This window comes from Hylaeus anthracinus, unplaced genomic scaffold (genome assembly GCF_026225885.1).
Source record: "Hylaeus anthracinus isolate JK02 unplaced genomic scaffold, UHH_iyHylAnth1.0_haploid 11989, whole genome shotgun sequence".
Lineage (NCBI taxonomy): Eukaryota > Metazoa > Arthropoda > Insecta > Hymenoptera > Colletidae > Hylaeus > Hylaeus anthracinus.
In genome coordinates, this window is record NW_026534337.1 from 5,493,456 (window position 1) to 5,514,745 (window position 21,290).

Genomic DNA, 21,290 nt, shown 5'->3' on the forward strand with positions numbered 1-21,290 from the left:
TGTTTGTATACATTTTATTCGGGAAAATTTATCCTCGTTATTCTAGAATTTTTTTATTGGCGTTGAGTTAATGTATTTTGTATACAGATTGGTAGAATTAATTTAATCAGTTGAAGGGTCTGATAAAGACAAATCTATGTTTGTATGTTCATCAGACATCTACGATTCCAAACTTAAAATCAGCTTAGCTAGTCGTATAATCAGTTTCTCCAAAAATTATAAACAATGGTGTTTTAATTTGCAAAACTGTAGTTACTATAATATCTATCAAAACTGTAGTAACTATAATTAATCATTACAAAATCACTTGTCGCTTAAGTGCATAAATATCAAACAAATTGTTACTTTTATAAAGCATGTAAAAGATAATATTTGTGCCAATATCATTCATTGTCTTTTTACATAATATTATACATACAAAATAGTAATTACACAGAATTTTCTGTTATGATTCAAAGAGACAATTGTCAAAAATTATGTTGGTAATTGGGACATTTGCTTTATACGTTTCTGAATTAAAACTAGTATGAGAGACAATACCTTTGCAGTTCTGTACATCAGTTTGCTGATTTACAAAGGGAAATCGTACGCATGTGCATTATTTGCTTTGTATTTTCTGGCTACCGTAACGACTAATATTTTTGTTCTTAAATGTAGGTTTTCCCACCACGGCCAAGCATGCTTAACTGAAATTAAATTAAAATCGGACGTTCGCAATTCCCTGTGACTTTGTATGTTCTTTCATTGCAGAGCATGTAATTTTGTAACATGATCTGATGGGAATTATTTTAATTAATATTATTCCAAAGCGATGTTGCACGTATAAAGAGAAAAATAAATATGTTGTACCATCCCGATACATTTCTAGAGAAGTTTAATTATCGGCAAAGCGTAATAACGATTGTATGATTATGAAATTAATGACAATTTACTCAATTACACAGACAGAACGCAGAGAAGAAATTAATGTATCAACTGAGGAAAAGAAAAGTATTTTTTCTGTGAACTCTTAATTTTTATCAAATACTACAATCTCAATTTCGATATATATGTTTACGTCTTTAATAATTCTAATTTTAAAAATGTTATTCCAGCTTTGAAATAAATATCACTTCCTTGTCGTATTTTCATCAATTATAAGAACAAAGAAAAAGCATGTGTTCATAGTTTATATTATTCAGCTCAATAACTACGTTCTCCAAACGGTAACAGGGAATTGCTAATGTCCGTCTTTAATTGCTTTATATTTTATTAATGCTCGTAACAGCCCGTGGAGTACGATTTTTACCACTTCATTAAAATCATTCGAGCAAGTACTCCGAGAATAATTTTAATTGCTCTTGCATTTACAACATTAAAATCCTTTTATTTTACCGAAAAAATATACAACTACAGTTTTTGTACTTTGAAATTCTCAATATTCTCATATGTTCCATGTTATTAAATACCAGGTAATTTAATTATAGAAAAATTAGAATTTCATATGTCATCAACAAAATATTATATTATCGATAAAAGGGTTGCAATAGTAACTATTTAAATGAACATCTGTGTAATTGCTCCAACAATTTCAATCGAATGATTATTTAATAAAAGCCACTCAATTAACGAGAACTATTTTTAGAGAACTTCGGGGAACGCCAGTGTCCCATTGCAATTTTCAAGAGGATTCCCATTCAACGATAAAATCATTAACACGTTTCTCTATCCTCCTACACTTTCCAGCTTTCAATATATTTCCGATAAAACACATTTTCCTGTCATCTTCGCGCTAGTATCCGTAAACAGTCATACCTCGCATTTTTTGATGAGCAATTAATTTATTCCGCGTAGGATACGCAAGTGCACCGACTGAGAAAGATGTTTAAGAATCTCAGAGATACATGTCTCACATCGTTGGACTTTCCACCCGTTTCTAAGCGCAACTCCGCACCTAACGAGCTCCTTCATTGATGAATCCCATTCATCTAAACGCCTCACGATTTCAGCTCGATCTCGTGATCTAACGACGCCGCGTAATCAGGGCGAAGCCAACGTCGAACTTCCTGGTTGGCTGTTGCCACTTACTTAGCATACATCGCAACGCGACGAACTGACGTGTTTTTCAACTGGAAACTCGCAAATCAACTTAGCAGGCAGATGGAAAACCATTAGATAAGAGACGCGATCAAACTCAGGCTCGTTGGTAACTTTTTTTTATGAGTAGAGGTGCAAACTATTTAACAAGCACTGCTTTGAGGGAATAAGTTAAATACATGATTCATAGTTAATTTACGATAAGGAAAAGGAAGAGTCAGAAAGAAAAACACGTCACGAGGTTGGATTCAACTTTATGTCGATAAAAGACATAATTATGAGATATTGTTCGAGGTAATGAAATATTCTAACCACTAAATGATCTCCGGTAAACAAGTTTTATGTTCGTATTTTAAGTTATCTAACAATCAGAGAAAGTTAAACGAATTCGTGGATGAATTAATATGTATCTCAAAATGATGTCAGTAGGTGTGTAGACCGTAATATCACTATTTAAAACAATTTTTATCATATACTATGAACGAGTTATTAGGAATAACAGGAATAAAATAAGATTTTCGACTTGGATGAAATTGGAAATACTCATTCATAATAACGCAGACATAAGAGCATATGAGGTCAAGATCAGATATAACAATTAATATCTATAGCCACATTCTCCTGGTCCAAATAAATAGTTATCCTTTATCTTGTGCATTTTATGCAAGGAACCAACATTATAATTTTATTAATTTCGAAACGTATATATTTTCCCTTTTACATGGATCTCCAAAGAGAACGTACATCTAGGGGTTGAAGCGTTGAGCAATTCACTTTTAAATCATGCTTTTCGTCCGAGTTCGATGATTGGATTCCGTCATATTTCTGTAGTTTCACGGATGAAGAGTTTGCGTGTGTAAATGACCGATAATGAAGCTTTTGTGTAAGACTGGTCTCTTTGGTGCCGAATCAGAACTTCCCAGCGTACGTCGCGCATCTGCCACTTACTTAGCATAAATTGCGACGCGACGAACTGACGCGTTTCTCGACTCGAAATTCGCAGATCTTTCAGAACAAATATGGACGAAAGACGCGCGGATGTTAAGGGCACACGGCTGAGTTCACGCTGCAAAAGAGGACGCTGATATCTTTGAGATTGTCATTTGTGCGGTTGCTGGAACGAGGATTTCTCTTCTCGTCAGACGCCAACTTTAGAGGTCTGTCTAGTTCTGTGGTAAAAGAAAAATAATCGTTCTTTTGAATTCTCTTAACCCCTTCTGCTTCAAATTAATTATTCCAATCAAGAGATATATATTTGACCTACAAATATTTGTCTTGGAAAATCACGAAACACGCTTAAGCAAAACAATTATTTGAAAACTGATTTAAAGGTACGAATACAATTGGAGTAAAAATAAGTAAAAATAAAAAGTATTGAATTTATGATGTTGATGTACAAAAGGGTATATTCTTATAGTAATTTCTCTTAACTCACTAATGAGTCATAAAATGAGAACTCGAACTTTTTTTTGAAGTTGCGTCTCAGACTTTGACGAAACTTGAGTATTTCTTCGAAATTGTGGAAACTGTCGATTTTATAGCTATGTAAAATCAAATGATATCTTTTGTCAATAAATTATTACTATTAAACTAGTAAACGGATAAGAATGAGATTTTGGAACGTATCAGTGATGACATAGAGGTAGCAAGTGAAAATTGTTTCAGTTAACAAAGATAATGTTAATCATTTTTGTTTGCAAGTATTTTAAACAAATGAAAAAAGAGAATATAGACTCATCTGTCCTCTTTCTGATTAGACTTTCATAAAAATGAACATTTTAATATCGGTTCTACAAAAATTAATTTAAGTGAATGTAAAATGAAAGTAATTAAATATAATACTTCTGAGTTCCCAATTTACTCAGAAATGAACTGTTTAACAGTACAACCTTAAATAATTTCTAAATCAACTATTTGAAGGTTTTTCATAGAAAAGTTGCGTCGTGAAGAGGAATCCATGATCTGTGAATCCATTTTTGGTACCTTTTTGTATAGAAATATCTAACATTTCTTGATCACGTAACTCTAAATAACGTTCAAAAATAAAAACGGAACAGATTTCGACTTGTTGACGCTATATGTCAAGTACAAATGTACCGATGGATTTGAAAGTTTACATTTACACGAAATAAATGTCCATGTAAAGCTTTTTATTCTTGCAGTCATCGTCTCTACGGTATTGGTTGACTTTTCCAAATTTAGAAAAGCTTTTAGACTCGTTAGACGGATGCGATGCATTTAGCTTGACCTATATGTGAGTCAGCGACAGCTTTTTAAATTAGGGTATAAAAATTGCTTTCACTTACCTTGTATGGGCCCAAGTCCTTGACGCTGCAGGCTAATTTTACGTCACGTCCTGTTGATACTGTAATATTTCCTATTTTATCGACAAACTCGGGATCGGGTACAGTGGTAACTGAAACAAATGAAACAATCAATCATTATTAATGAGAGTTATCTTTTACTTTTTAAATATTTACTTGATAAAATTAATTATAGATACAATAGTCTTCTGTTCCGAATAATGGGATAGAATTGAACTTTAACATATACCGGCATGAATTACATTATTGGAAATAAACAGATACTCAGACTGACATTCGCAAACTTAATTTGATATTCATAATCTTATAATGACGATGCCGTATTATTTCATTTCAAACTAAATTGTGAATATTTATTCGCTACAGTGACTGCAATGCTAGAATATTCAAAATGTATCGATAATTAAACAAACAAGTATGTGACAGTTTCATTGAAAATATTAAAATAACATTTATTAACTGACGAAAAGCAAGTGCGTGACGTAGTGCACGTAATTATGAAACAAATTACTGGTAGTTAAGTATAAATTAACCAATATCGATCATAAAATGAATAAGGGGTAGGTAATTTATTTTAAATTGACGTGCCACCTCGTTCGTCATAAATTTAATTTTTAACGTTACCTATTAACCTGAATCGAAAATTTATAAATAAATGATATTTCTTATTCCCTAAATGTAGACATTATAACGATTTTCTATAGTTCGAACGGGACACTTTTGAAATATTACTACGAACAACACGTTACTTTATTTCATAACTATTTTCATAACGTGATCTCATTGGATATAACATTATATTTTATTTCATAAGTATTTGAAGTAATTACAAAATTGTTTGTTAACACTGTATCAGGAGGAATCACAAATTCATAATATATAATAGCAAACAATTTCACATTTATTATCCAAACTCAAGGAGAACTAAATGTATTGACATTTTTGCAAGATCAAAGGACTGACCTGTCCACGTAAAATGGTTAACTGATAAGAGATATTTTCCTTAAGTATAATTAATTTTGCAACAATGCTAGATGTACAAAGATAACAATTTCTTTAGAATGAACGTTTTGAAAAAATAGTTTTGTTGCAAGTTTATTGCTATAAAGAAATTCTGAAATAAATATATACTTCTTATAGCAAATAATTTTGAAAATTATTTCTTTCGTTAAATTCGAACAACAAATAACCAAATAAATCGTTATTTGAAATAGCTATTATTTCAAATGAATTGTCATGATTACACTTCCACTTTCAAATAACAGTATTGCAAGTAATGGTTCGAAATAAATTATATTAAATAGTTATTTATTTTCAATTCAATTAAAATTTGCCCAGGTCTGGTTCGAACATTTCATTTAAAACAATCACGATTAACGACACAAATTTTTTTATTTAATATCTTTAAACAATTAACACTCACACTCAAATTGCGAATAATGACAGAATATTGCTCGGATAGTATTATTCATAACTAAAATAACTTTTCCACTATTTTTTAGACAACCTATGAATTTGGACAGACACGATCGTCACAGTCGCGTACTACAAAAATAGCCTCGTATGCAAAATTGGATACCAATCCAATTCTGGGGGTTCTAGGCACATGTAGGGTTTCCCTTGACAGTCGAAAAGGGAAATTGCATTAGTCGGTGCGTCGTCAAAAAAAAATCCAAGCATACGTTCACAAGCAGAGACAAAGTCGATCCGAGAACCCTGTCGCGCGCTGTCAACTCCCAAAAGAGCAGCCCTCCTGACAAAACGAACGCGACGCTTCTCTCCTTCTCAAATCACGACGTCACGGATGCATCCGTGACGCGTGTGACTGGTTGTATTTCCTGCGGAGGTCTGATCAGCGACGGAGAGATCTATCGATCGGGAAACGGCGTCTACGTGGACGCCGCGGATGCGTGTTGAGTTATAGGAGCTCACCGGTCGACCTGACAGCCTAGTTATTGAATACAAAATGCAATTTTTCAAGTCTGCCGCCCGGTACATCTCGTCGCAGCCCATCCTGAAAAGTAACAGACCGTTCCCCTTGCGAGAGCTGATCGAATCCGCAGGAGGATTTCGCGATACTCCCATTCTGAAATTCGAGGTGTATACCATTATTTCCATGAACTATGGCTGCGGTGTACGTACATTGAATATCAGTGGTGTGCAACTCGAATGCTCCAAGCAGGATCAACTGTACGCTTAATTAAGTTTAAAGTACGCTTGAAAGTTTAAAAATACAGACAATATTCCATTTAATCTGAACGAGCTAATGATTTGATAAGAAATTACTTTCACGAAGTAGTTTGTGAAATATTTTAAACATACGTAGTTTGTCAATGTCAAAAACAATAACAATTATTTTCAGGGATTTTGATTTCTTCTTTAATTAAAGTATTAAGCATTTACCTTTGAACCTACAATTATTCCCACCACTGTATACTCTCTAATATAAATTACGATCTTGACAACAAATGCACTTTAAACTTGTCGCTTTGTAACAAGACCCTGTTTGAAATTGGAATACGTATGCCATGCCTCCGACGCCATGACAATCGAGATTCGATTTGATCGAAATTTCACAAAGAAAGGTGAGGCATCTAATTTATTCCAGCGAAAGGTAACAGGTTCATGTATCATTTTACTGTATTTTGTGTTTATTGTTGTCAATCCTGCGCGTGATACGTGATTTAATAACTGACCAGTATCAAGATCAAACGAGAATAGATTAATTTAAACTTTTTTTTAACTTGAATTATTATAACAATTTAAAATAAAGCCGCGTTACTGTAATTCGGACACGGTTGCGTGTTTTCGGGTATGATTTCATACAATACGATTGATTTCTAGACAAGTGAAATTACATTTTTGGTATAACATTTCTTATTCTATTATATCGCGAGTAACATTTCACCACCATTAAGCTCATTCACGTGCCCTAATCCATATAAAATGCGAGTGATTGGGATGTGGTGGGCACATTCCTTTCAACATAATTCTAGGTCTTCACACGCAGCAATAATAATCATATCACTCGCAGCAGTGTAATGCAATCATTATTTACATGAATAATATTAGCAAATGGCTGCGATTCTCTTTGTACGAATTACCATATGTGTAACTTGTTTCCAGAGTATATAGAGCGAGTTGTGCTTTAACACCGCCATTGTGTCAAATATAATAGTTACGCAAATTCGGTCTTACGTTTTACAAGAAAAATACAAAACTGCTAGTTTTAAAAATTAGACAAAGTTATGACACAATGTCTTGCTCTTTAAAATGTCCTTATTTTATTATCAACAAGAACTTATATAACGGTTAATTGTCATCAATAAATAAGCTATATTTGTGTAACTTTTTGATTCTGTACTTTATATACACATAAAATATATGCACTGAGTAACGTGAATATTCAGACAGTTTACAATTTTTACTTCGATGCTTTGTAAATTCTATGACAAAGGATAAAATAACTAAGATACATGTTGTATTAATACATTGAATCATTTAACAAAAGTATACAGTTTGATTATTTAATTATAATTAAACCTAAAACAAAACCATGGTAAAGTTTGACGTTACTTAATATTCCAACACTCAATAAAATTTTTAATTCATATTCTGACGTTTGGAAAAATAAACTCAAGTTTAATATTTCGTCAGGTATACTTTACGACGAAGAACTTTTTTATGCCTTAAGACATCTAAATAGTATTATTTCATTTCTCTTTTAGTTGTTCTTTCTGCATTTTCTTTGATATTATTTTAAAACTTCCGATAATTATAAAGTAAATATTCTTGTACAATATGGGCTCATTATCCTGTTAAAACTTGAACGTAATATAAATTCCTAATAATCATTGCATTTTTATACAAACTATTCGTTAATTAAATACATATTCTTGTTTATTATTTCATCAATAAAAGTAAATACATCAACATCAACTGTTGAAATATAACCCCATGAACTTTAAGTTCTTGACGACCGAACTCAATGTTTTAATAGATCATATACCTCAATAACATTATCCCTCATCATAGACAATGTTATAAAGCAACATAGTAAAATCATAAACTATCCAAATATTAAAGTTAGTCGCTGTACACACATAAATCCCTACTCGATACTTTATTTACTCGAGATAAAAGAGAAATGTCGATCTTTCAAACGCGATGGCTTGTAAAATGCACAAAAAAATTCCAATTAAAGATAATAATTTTCGAGCTGTTCTCGATGGAATTAGTTCGGTTTGCTATCGCTGCTTCACCTTGATTGCGTCGCTGGATCGGAAAGCCTTTAAACGAATACGTAAGATTCTGACTCCTCGGAAGTTCCTCTGGCAAATACTCAACGAACCACGAGGCCGATTTGCGAGGTACACTTACCGATCCCGTGGCTTTCTAATGCCCCTCAAAGTGCGCCTCTCAAACGTTATTACGGATTACACGCAGGATATCGGTCCAAGGGCTGGGAGCAGGGGTTAGGGATCGCGGGGCTGGAGGGAAAACGGGACAGCAAAAAACGAGAAAGATCGTTACCTCTGAAGAGACCCCCCCAATCCAAAGAGTTTCTTCCCGTAGAGAGAGAGTACTACTTTCGAGTTCGAATGCGATTCTGCTAACGATCCATACCGTTGCACCTGCATCTGTGCAACCCCCTCGCTCACTTGTACTTCAAATTCAACCCTGTTGAGACCCTCTTACCCGACGCAGACACGCAAACACGCGCTCGAGAAATATTCTACGCAGTGCAGCAGATTCCCTACCCAAACTTTGCATCCTCTTTCAATAACTTGAATATCGAACCATGGGTAATCGTACTACCGCTTGGAAATTTGCGTCGAGTCGTTGTCGCACTGGGTATTTAACCTTTCCGTTGTCTCGATAAGAATAATTTAGAACTGAAGTATACACGAGGATTCGTTTAATTATTTATCGAACGATTCTACTTCCCAATTGAGACTCCTTTGGTAAATATTCATGTACCAAATTGTTGAATGTACTGTTTGGAAAAATATGTAAAATTCTTCTTTTGTTATATTGTTACTTTTTACTTTCATTTTCTAAATGGTGAAGGATTAAAAGTAATGTGTAAACCGTATTCTGTCTGTTTGGATAGATGTAATTTCTGAACGCTTCAGGATCTTCAATAATAATTACTTTCAACAATATCGTGCATGATATCCAATAAAACAAAACAAAATTGTATTGAAAATTAAGTTTTTGAAAGTGACGAGAATGGAAGGGAAAAATAAATAAAAATAGTGTATTTTAGAACGATGGAACTTTTGTATTATATTATTATTTATTAATATATTTTTTAAGACAATCTCTTTAAAAAATATAAATGCCTCTGTATATTTACTTCAAGTAAAACTTATCGTGCAATAAAAATTTTGAGGCGTAAATAATTCTAAAGGAAATTGAAATTAAATTTTGCAATAACTTTGTTGATACAGCTCCCTCGTGAAGCAGAAACGTTTGAAAGTTAGAAATTAATTTAGAATAGTTAGGACGGGAGCGTCTTCAACTTCTCAAATAGGATTCCCTAGTTATAAATTTTTAATAGAACAGCTACATATGGGCTTGGACGTATAAGCAACTGTGTAAGGTAATCATCTCTACTCATACGTAAAGATACTCTAATACACAAAAATTAGTATTCCCTTGACTAAAAGAAAATGTTAAATCAAAATAATATTAAAAACAAAGTTTTCCGACATAAACTGTTACTTTACAACGAAATTTAAATATAACGTGTCCAAACACCATTATTAAAATGAATGTGCTAATTAAATTATGTTAAGGATAGTATACGGATAGATTAAGAATTAAGGATTAAGAATAGATTTAGCATATTTTGTAATGAGACTGTAAGTAGAAGTGGAGACTGCGTAACCCTTAGGGGAACATTCGAATACATACATAGATACATAAGCACATACATATATTAATTAAATTAAACAACGAATCATTATAAGAGACACGTTTAACCCCGAAACTTAGCATTTCCAAAATAAAAAGTATCTTTAACTTGTCCTATTGAATTTCTACTCAATCAAATACGCCTATCAAAAAATATTCTCACATCGTGTCCAAGTAACTTCCTTCCACAATAAATGATTAAAAGACCTAGTAAAATGAGTACACACGAAAAAAGCTTCGTTTCTCAAAAGCTCAGAAAGCGCGCGAAATTTTTGCACAGCGCTGTACATCACTAAACACGGAATCTCATAATGAAGTCTCTGTGATGCGGCATTAATAATTTTTTCATGTAGCTCGCCGCAGCTTAACGAAGAATTATTAATTGCACCACGGAGAAAGTTTCGCGCCACCCCGATACTTTAATGCTACTTTATGTTGGACGCGTTCACGGCACTTGTTCGCAAGGGGCGTCCATAAAAATAAATACACAATGGGTGTCAACCTTTGCGAAGAGAGCACGCACATTCCGGGGTCGCTCCTAGACTGGATTTATTCGTGGCGTATATACAGGCAAATAGATGGAACGGAAAGAAAATCGAGAAACACGCGAAGGAAAAGGTGACTTTTAAAGGTGACTCCAAGTGACTCCTGCTTGCCAAGCGAACAGAACGTATGCTACTAGGAAATTCTCTTTGGGCCACTGCCATCGGCTTCGCTATCTCCGAGCCCGAAAGGCTCTCGTAGCAGCTCATGCAGCTACACGTATGCTACCCTTGTGTGAGACCGCATTTCCAACTCACCACTAGTGATGGGATCAAGCACTATACCAAGTAGCTTCAAATCCTCGTTGGCTAGATTTCGAACCTTCTATAAACGTGTTTTCCAAACTGGAGAGCAAAACTCCTTGGGGAGGCGTCTTAAATTTTAATGAACGATGTATCTCTTTGCTTTAATAACTATCGAAGATAGTATGCGCGAATAAATAATTTCTTTTGGAATATAAGAACACGATATTAACGGTCAACATGGAAGAGTCAAAAGGAGATGAAGCCTAAGTAAGAAAGTGTTTGGAAAAATATCTGAAAAAGTTAGTGTCAAAGTGTAAGAGCACTAGTAACTTGTTTTACATAATGTTTTGAATAATGAAATGTCAGAAGGCGATGCATAGATGATACCTAAGTTGTTCTGGTATTTAAGCAATCTTCTTATTTAGTATTTATGTAAAAAAGTTTGAGACTAAGAGATAGTACATTTGATATAGAGAGGTTCCTCTTATTTATTTAAGTGATTTACAGTATTTCAATCTTCTGTGAAGTCCACTTAAAGGAAACTACGTAAAATTCCTAGACAGTTACTGTCAATCATAACAACAAAGAAGATATTTATTTTCCCTTTTATCCATTTTAAAATAAGTCACTCAAAGAGGAAATAGTAGAAGGGGATCTTAGCGAGCACGTAATGCTAAAGTTAGGTTTTCTTCGTATTTATTCTTTTTAGGAACTTCAGGATTACTTGTTCTCTAAGATCTCCTTCTACTACTTTCTCTTTAAGTACCTTATTTATTTTCTTTCTCATCCACTTTAGAATATCTTTATTCTTGTTTTCATTTATGATAATTTTCTACGAAATTGTACGTAGTTTACCGAAAGAATAACACGAGGGTATGACAGAAAATTTGTATTGTAGAAACACTTAAACATCTCTTTCAACATTGATATACTTATATCATTTACGCAATTAAAGATTGTAAATTCATTTGAATCTCCATCCATAAGAATTCGAATAAGAATTCATTGAGAAGAATGTTCAAATAAGAATTCATTCAAGTGAATATTGAAATGAAAATTTATTCGAATCAATATTCAAACAGGCATTCAATCGGATAAACATTGAAATATGAATTTATTTGAGTTATTATTCGAATACAAATTTATTGAAACAGTTATTCAAGTAACACCCAGCTCTGGGACATATTCGAATCCTACAGGTACTCATTCTGATATGCGGTGAAACCTTGAAGAAAATCCATGAAATGTACCTTTAGTATCGGACTTGACTCGAATTCGTGAGTGCATTTTTCAGCTTAATCTCATCGCTACTCGCTACCACCCTGGCATCTTCTATCTCTTTAACCAATCTCTCGCAGCTAGACTCGACCTCGCGCTCCGAAATCCTGATTTTCGCAGTTCATAAAGACTACGAACTTTCAGGAGGAACCGAAGATTCGTGCGAGAGCTTAATGCCCGAAACACCTGCCTTGCGAACTCGTTAAGGAAACAGGTATTCCCAGATTATCGTGCCACGTGCATACGTTCCTATTTTGTTGCCATGCTCGCGACGCGAAACAGTCCTAAAAATACATAAGACCTGCACAGAGATTGAAGCTACATTTCGTTATTTTTATCGCTGATTTATATGTAGTAGCCGATAATTGAAGAATATTTAACCAGAATTTGTAAAACATCCGAATAATATTACACCTTTCAGTCGCATTATCCAAACGCTTTAAATTTGTCTGACAGTGAATAGATTAATCTACTGCGGTGCCAACGTAAATCCGCCACGTCCTTACCGTTCACTTTCTAACTTTTTCATTTCCACTTATTCCGGAAAGCTTCCTTCAGCCTAACATTTATAATATCACTTTTTATTATCAAAATAATAACCTAGATTACACATCTGTATTAAATCTTGGCGCCCAAGGCAAAACGCTTTAAACTTGTCTGACAGTGAATGGCAGCTAATCTACTGTGGCGTCAACGTACAGCCGCCACGTCCTTGCCGTTCAATTTTAACTTTTTCATTTCCACTTAACATTCACAAGAACACTTTTTAATGTCAAAATAATAACCTAGATTATACATCTGTATTAAATCTTAGCGCCCAAGTCAAGAGGCTCTAAAGTCTGGCAGTGAATAGGTTAAGTGCATAAGTATCGCAATCTAGCAATCCCAAAGCATCAAGTCCAGGATTACCAAATTCGCGCGAAAGTAGACCAACTCGATACATGTTTGACGCGTGATAATTAGTATGATGCCCGAGTATCGATTGTGACAAAGCGACCGACTGAAGTGGTCCAGGAATGTTGGGCATCCTGGGGGCCCCGCGATCCGCCCAGGAAATCGCTAAGAGCTCCGAACAAACGGTACGTGACGCGCTACGACGCAACGATATTCTCCCGAGCGCGCCCTTAATTGGAAGAGGCCTTAAGGAAACGAAAACGAACTCGACGACGGAAAAGCTGAAACGAGGAAACTACGCGGCCGGCACACAAAAGCATGTTTCCAGCGCCTACGTGTGCCCCACGGCCCGTCGACTCCAACGCGACACGCTCAAGTGATTAAAGGCCGAGAGATCCCTTCATTACGGCTCGAGTGGGCCCCGCGAATTTTAATTAATATCTGTCACGGCTAGGCGATCGCGCGTTCCGCGTGTCGGCCCGTGAAATCGTCCCCGAGGTGAAACGCGATACGACGATTTTCGCGCGGTGGTTTATTAATCATGCGATGACGAAGAGTTCCTATTTCTCAATTCCGTGTCACGTGGCATCGGGGCTAAGCTCACGTTCGTTTAACATTCATTGAAACTTATATTTTAATAAAGATTAGAAGTGTTTGCTACTTGAAGTAAATGTTTACACATTTATTCGAAAACTGTAATGATACTTTCAAAACGGTGTCAAGGTCGTCTAACAATCTTGAAAATGACGAAACTTGTGAAAGGTGGAGTCTTAATTACGACGAATTACAACTCGAGCGGGACCACGCAAATTTTAATTAATATCTTTCGCTGCAAGACGTTCGCACGTTCCCAGTGGCGGTGATTTATTAATTACGCGATGCTGAAAGTTTTTTTTCCCATCGATGGCGTGTCACGTGACATGTAGAGGTTTTTCGAGGTGCTCGTAGTCGATCGAATTGGTGATTAGACCGAGCACTCGAGGATATTCGAAATTTGAAGAACGTTTCAAAAGCATTCTCTTGCCTCGCTTCTCAAAGCAAGAGTTGTTATTGTTCGAGAGCGTCGGCCTAATTCTGTCGACATTCGACAGAATTGCTGGTGCAATTTTATGTTGAATAAAAGGTTTGAACGAGCCCAAGTAGAAGTATGGAAATGTGACAAAAAACGCCAGATATATTCTATATATATATGTATAAAATTGCTTGTAAAATTAATCTTGCGTTATATGTATATATAAAATTATTATTATATGTATATATATATATTCGAAAGTTCGAAGTCTCGAATAATTTTCATTATTGAATCAAAAATAATATTTTCTCGTGTTCAAAATCTTATAAGTAAATTTCGTGTTCCCTATATTTACCGTTTGCTACATCGTCAGGAATTTTAATTATTTCGCTCTGCTCAAAAGAATCCTCTTAATGTTAATTTACCTTCGTTCACTAAATTTAAAGTTCGTTCACGAAGAAGCAGAGGAAAGAGAAGGAAGAAGTTTTTTTTTGCGACGGCGTTACTGCAAGAAATCGCTGACTTGCCACATCTGGTTTTACTCAGGCAGGATTTATCACTCATGGATAGAATAGTGTGTCTTCTTAGAAATTATAGCACCTGCGGGAAAACTTAACTGTTCGAATTAGAAGTTATTAAGGTTCATTCATTAATTCAACATGGCATTCATAATTATATGTATTATTTCCCTAGAAGGTAGATTAAAAATTAATTTCGATGTTGTATATTTTGCTTACTACTTTAACTTATTTTTCATTGAATTTACGTTTCAGAGATAATATTATACAATATTATGTATATTTTATGTGATATTACGTTGTCTTTGGTATAAAGTTTTAGGATAATTGTGTACATATTCCTGGATCCACAACCCCACTTCTTTATTTTCTTACGATTTCAAATTGCTCATTCTTCCTAATCTTCGTGCACTTTCACTCTTTCTACATATATTATGCATGAACGAAGAGAAATTTCTTTTTCTTTTAAGACTCTACTATTGAAGGTTCGGCTAATTTTAAAATGACTATAGTCATCTCTGTCGTTTCAATTAAGTATAAATAATGAGAAAATAAATAATGGAAAAATGTAGAAAATAGATTATTTGATCAACTACTAGCTAAGTGACCTAGTATATAAAAATAAAACTTATCTATACCTTCGCAAGAGCGGGGAGAATGGATAAAAGATAGATTCCTGATCAACCAACGTGCTCCACAAATAAGTATCAAAGAGGATCTCACATGTCCATATCATAAATAATCGATTTCAATCTCAGACAAGCTCGTGTTCATTAAATTTCCTGTGAATACAAATTTGTAATATTCTTGTGGTTCTTCTACGGTGCTGGAAAAGGAGACAAAATGGAGATCCCTTGATAATCAACATATTCTACAAATAAGTACCTAAATTCCAGATTACGCATATCAATGACATAGAAATTCAGTCCTAAACACACTAGTTCATCAGAAGTTCGCGTCAATAGTAATCTTTCACATTCCCCCGATTCTGCAAATACAGCTAGAAGACTAAACAAAACGTAGACTCTCCGTTAGCCAACACGTTCTACAATTAAATATGTAAATTTTGGATTTCGCGAGTCCACGATATGGAAACTGATTTCCAAATACACTTGTTCATCAGAGATATGTGCCAATACAAACTCATATTCTCCAGCTTCTTCGGTAATGCTACAAAAACAGACAAGATAGAAATTCCTCGTAAACCAACGTGTACTAAATATAAAAATTTCGAATTTCACATGACTACGTCATAGAAACTAGATTCCAAACAAATTTATTCATCGAGAGTGAGTAAGTTTTACTCATATGGGTGCAAAAACATATAACTTGACTATAACATCTAATGTACCTAATGCCTTACATTTGTTAATTCTTTACATTTATTTAATTTTTACTTTATATTACTTTGCATTTGCTTAAATACATCTCTCCATAATTCCTCCATTAGGGATACCAGTAGTCTGTTGAACGAAAAACAAACCAAAATGCAGATCTTCATCAACCAGCTTGTTCCACAATAAAATATCTAAATATCGATTTTCTCATATTTACATCATACAAACTCCATCTTAAACACACTTGTTCATCAGAAACGTAAGTCGACATGCTTCTTTCATATCCTTCGATTCTCCGCGTTCATGTCAGCTGAATCAGTTGATCAGTGCTCCGGCGGAGATCAAAATTCGATTTCTGGAGTAACAAGATCCTTATCAACCAACGTGTTCTCCAATTAAATGTCTAAATATCGATTTGTTTATATTTACATCATACAAACTCCGTCTTAAATGCATTATTTCTCCATCAAAAATGTTTATCAATATGAGCCTTTCATATCCTCCGATTGTCCGGGTCCTTGTCAGCTGGATCAGCTGATCAGTGCTCCGGCGTAGCTCGCGGAGATCGAAATCCGATTTCTAGAGTAACAAGGTTCCCCGTCGCAGCGATACGTTCGCACAGGAAATATTTCACACGCTCGATTGCTTATTGCTTCCGTAACAGCGATATTTTCACGAGGATACGCCGTGCCTGCCATGCGACACAGTCGAGCCCGCCTTGTCGCGGGGCTCGCCTCGCCACCTGGAGCGGAAAATTGACATAAACTGTTGCTCCTGCTGCTACTTCACGCGTCTCCCTGTTCAAAGCCTCGCGTGTCACGTCGTACAGCGGGAGACTTTCGTTGGGGCCTCTCGTACCAGTCACCGCGAGGGCGCATTCTCGACGCGAGAGCAGCCTTTCATATTAACTAAATGCCGTCTATGCTCGAGAGCAGTTCACGCGCGTACCGTGACGCAGCGGGCTAAAGAGGCGGTGGCCTCTTTGCGTTGCAACAACGCGTTGATAATCACCTGTTCAGGTGGGGCGACAATTGCACCGTTCGCAATTGTTCACTTCCTTTGCAAGGCAGTCAGAAACTAAAGTGCATGCATCCTAAATCCACAGTGTAACAATTCATTCTTCATCCTTTGTGTATAATGGATTTACACATAATGGATTTATGGATAATTAGAGGTAGTGCTGGCGCAATATTTAAGAACTTTTGAATTAGGTATTTGAGAATAATTCTTGTTTCGCTCGACAGTATCATGGAATCGTTTGCTTTTGAGTAACTGTTTCTTATTTGTTGATGGTATGAAGAGAAAGTAATTGGAACGATGGCTTGCTGATAGTCACGGCAGTCTTAGAAGAAGCTTCGTGTATGTAGAATTTATTATTCCTTTCGTCGCTATTTCATTAGTATTGTAGATACAATAATACAATGATAGGATAAGTCTTCGATGATGAGTTTTCTTTTATATGAAATTCGTTACTAATTATGTTTTGATATCCTTGTAATATTGTTAAAATTTATTTGAAAATGGAGCATATGAAAGCAAATCTTTGATAAGCATCTATAGTGGAACTGTGGATCGTGGATGGAATAGGGGATCGTTTAAATAGAAAAGTTTAGAAAGAATGTTCATTATATCAAAAACATTTATGGCGAAATATTACAAAATAAATGAGATAATATTACTTCGGATACAATGAAGAAATTGATAGTATTTAAGTTTGGTAAAAGAAATTTTAACATTATCTAGTTATCTCTATAGTTTTTTTTATCATTACTAATGTGATATTAAACAAATATAAATGATATAATTGATATTAATAGATTCGCAAATTTTATTAGATATTTATTTTTATTAAGTAAGTGCTCACATACTTCCGAGCGGGGGTGTAGTTCCAGAATGTATCTGCACCGATCACTCAAGGTTCAGCTATTCCGCGTAAGAGCCTCTGCCTTTAGAAAACCAGTACAGATTTACTCTCTATTACGAACAAGCCTTCGTTCGACCTCGAGTCTACCTGAGAACAGAACCTTCAATTGGGACTATTCCGCGAAGGAGCCTTATGGTACTCTTTGTTGTGGATGAACACCAAGTACCTAATGGTTTTTTTATTTTATTTTTAATTCTCTTAACTGATACTGCGGTGCCTTGAAAGATTCCCTTATAACTCGCTTTTCTCCTTGATGATTTTTGAGTCCCCTTGGTTCTTGGAGTTAGCGTAGAGTTGATTCTCTTGTGTGTTGCAGGATAAAAAGTTTCAAAAGACATGATAACAGTGTAGCTAGTGGTGCGACTCGGGCCCATATTTATACGGGTTTAGGGTAGCGACGGTCGACCAATGGCGCGCCGGAGCTTCCCATTGGAGCGCTGGTACTACGATTCCTGGAAAACGTGGGAAAACTCTGTCTCTGGCGTTACAGAATACGAAAAATAATACAGGATAATACAGCAAAATGTATAATACTATAATACAAAAAATACCAGCAAAGTACAACATAATACTGCAAATTACAGAATATTTCAATATCATAGAAGTAATACTGGAAAATACAAAATATTCCAGCATCATACAGCATATTACAAAATACTATAGCATACTGCAACGTGAAACATCGTAATATTGCATATCGCAACACAGCATAATACAACAAAATTCAGCATAATACTCCGAAATACAGAAGCACAAAAGGTTAAAATGCACAAAGATTACGCGAAATGTCCAACCCGAAATTGTAAAAAAATAAAGCAATCAGTTCATGGATGCTAAAATATGTACTATTGGGTATCCTAGCGTGCCATAGAAGCTGGAAAGGTTAAAGTGCACCGAGATTAGCAGAAGTATTCAACGAAAAATGGCAACAACCTGAAAAGATCGCCGAGAGACGGAATCGACGCGCGAATTCCGCCAAACGTTGAGCGCATAAGCGCCACGGTCGAATTGTTTTCGCATTCCCAGAGTTTCATTAAATCGAGATCGCTATCGTCGCCCGAACCTGGCGCGATTTAAAAGGTGGCAGGATAACTTGGCGTGGCGAACGTTCATCAGATATGCATGGGGTTCCGTTGGCCGATTTCGCGACCGAAAAAAGGTTCGTTTTTCCTTTTTCCTCCTCCAGACGCGGCTACGCGGCAGCTGTAAAGTCCGAACGAAATCCGAGATAAGGTGCACACGCATGCTGGAACTCGCAGATACGAAAGTTTACCGTGGAAACCCGCGCATGTTTGCATTTGCATATACAGGGTGTCCCGAGCAAGGACCGAGTCTTTTTCACTTTTTTACCCCCTCGTGGTCTCGCGAAAACATCTTTCGCACGGAAGTTGCGCGGCTTTAAACCCTTGGTCTGACATGGGAATGCGAATTCTTTTTTCGTCCTATCGCCCCGTTTCGTTGGGATTTTCAAACCGTCGAGTTGAACTTTCCACTTGTACTTCTCGTCGACGTTTTTTAGCGCTAAACGTGATACCGATTCAAGTTTGAGGGAAGTGATGGAATGCTCACTTGTGAAATAACAATTTGTTTCATAGATTTTGGAAAAACTGTTGAAAAAAGATAGATTTCGGTGGGAATATATCTTCAATCGGAAATGTTTTAATATATTATGGGAAGATGTTCTTTTGAAAAGTTGCATGTCTAAGTTTTTATTATTTATGTATTATACAGATTAGGATTTGAATCATAGTGTGAATTGTATTTTACAATTACATTGTTTTATCGATAACATTACTTATAGTTAAACTGCGAATGTTTATGGATTTATGCTGATTGGAAATATGAGAAATTCTAAATAAAACTTGATAAATTTGACATTTTCAACAAAAACAATACAAAAATATCTTAAATCGAAAAGTTTGAAAGTATCAAAATTCAGTAAAAAATTGCTAAAGTATAAACATCTATCTTTTTAAAAATCAATTTAAAATAATATCCAATAAATATAATTTTATTCTATAAGGTGTTTCTGGCATTTCTAAAAATTCCTTAAAGTTTCAGAACTCTGTTCCGAGTTATGTAGAAAACTGAATTCCTTGGCTTTGCAAAATCGCCATTGCCCATTGCTGGACGCTTTGAAGCGGTTCTATTCGATCGCGCGTACTAACAAATCCGCTTTTTCAACATTTAAACCAAACGCTCGCGCTATTTGTTTCTCTTTTTTTTCTCTCTCGTTTTCGACTGTCAGTTTTACACACAACCGTGCACACGAGCCCACGAGACTCGTGGGCGCATCACACGCGCGGATTACATTTTACACGGACATCGATATCGTTTTTATCCAAACGCCGCCGTCTGCCTACCTTCACATCCACTTTATCTTGATTCGACTGTGTATTTTCTGTAGATGTGTCCCGCTCGACGGCTTTTTTCCATATCCCTCGGAAAACTACGCTCAGAGAATGCACTGCGAGCGTGCGAATGCGCACGTGCGCGACAAAGATTTTTCCGAGCCGGATTTTTCAATGCCAAAAACAGCTCAGCTGGCTGGTATGACGAATGCGTGAATGATTTCGCTCCTCTTTTCGGTATCCGGCGCAAATTTCTTTTTATTTATTCATTTGTTTCGGTGTTTTACACGTCAGCCATTCATATTGTATCGAAGATTTTATTTAAAAAAAGGGAAACGGAATTAGGAAACGAGTTACAACAATTTTAATTGTAAGAGATACTTTATGGTAACGGTAGGGACTGTATTTAAATAACTGTGTCGTCGTTATTGTTTTATAGTAGTCTATATAAACGGATATTTTAGGATTTGTTCTTTAATAACTTGCAATATTTTTAAACAAATAACTTTCCTTAAAATATTTGTACTAAATAAATCCCCTTAAAAGAACTTTCCATAATAATTTTATATATTTTTAACGAATACGTCTTGTAGCGTAATTGTGGTGAACATTTAAACGACGTCACTTTTACGCTTAATTTTCATCATGTGCACTTCGATTAAAAATTAAAAAATCGGTGTTCTACACCGTTTGTGTTTTATTAGAAAGAAAAATCCTGAAGCCCATTTTACAAAAACCTTTCGTATGATAGTGAGCGTATAATTAAAGACGTATTCTTAATAATAGAATTCAATTTGTATCGAATATAATTTACAGAATATCTAATTCGAAACGGACTAATAAGATACTTATTGACCTCGTTTGATAGG

General features: G+C 35.2%; 1 protein-coding gene across 2 annotated transcripts in view; it reads right to left on the reverse strand.

Moving 5' to 3' along the window:
• The window catches only part of LOC128888032 (lachesin-like), a 453,249-nt gene that overhangs the window by 309,597 nt on the left and 122,362 nt on the right, over window positions 1-21,290 (reverse strand). For both annotated transcript variants that reach the window (XM_054144628.1, XM_054144627.1), the window contains exon 2: window positions 4,383-4,492. In XM_054144628.1, the coding sequence (XP_054000603.1) occupies window positions 4,383-4,492 (110 nt within the window). The remainder of the gene's footprint in view (window positions 1-4,382; window positions 4,493-21,290) is intronic.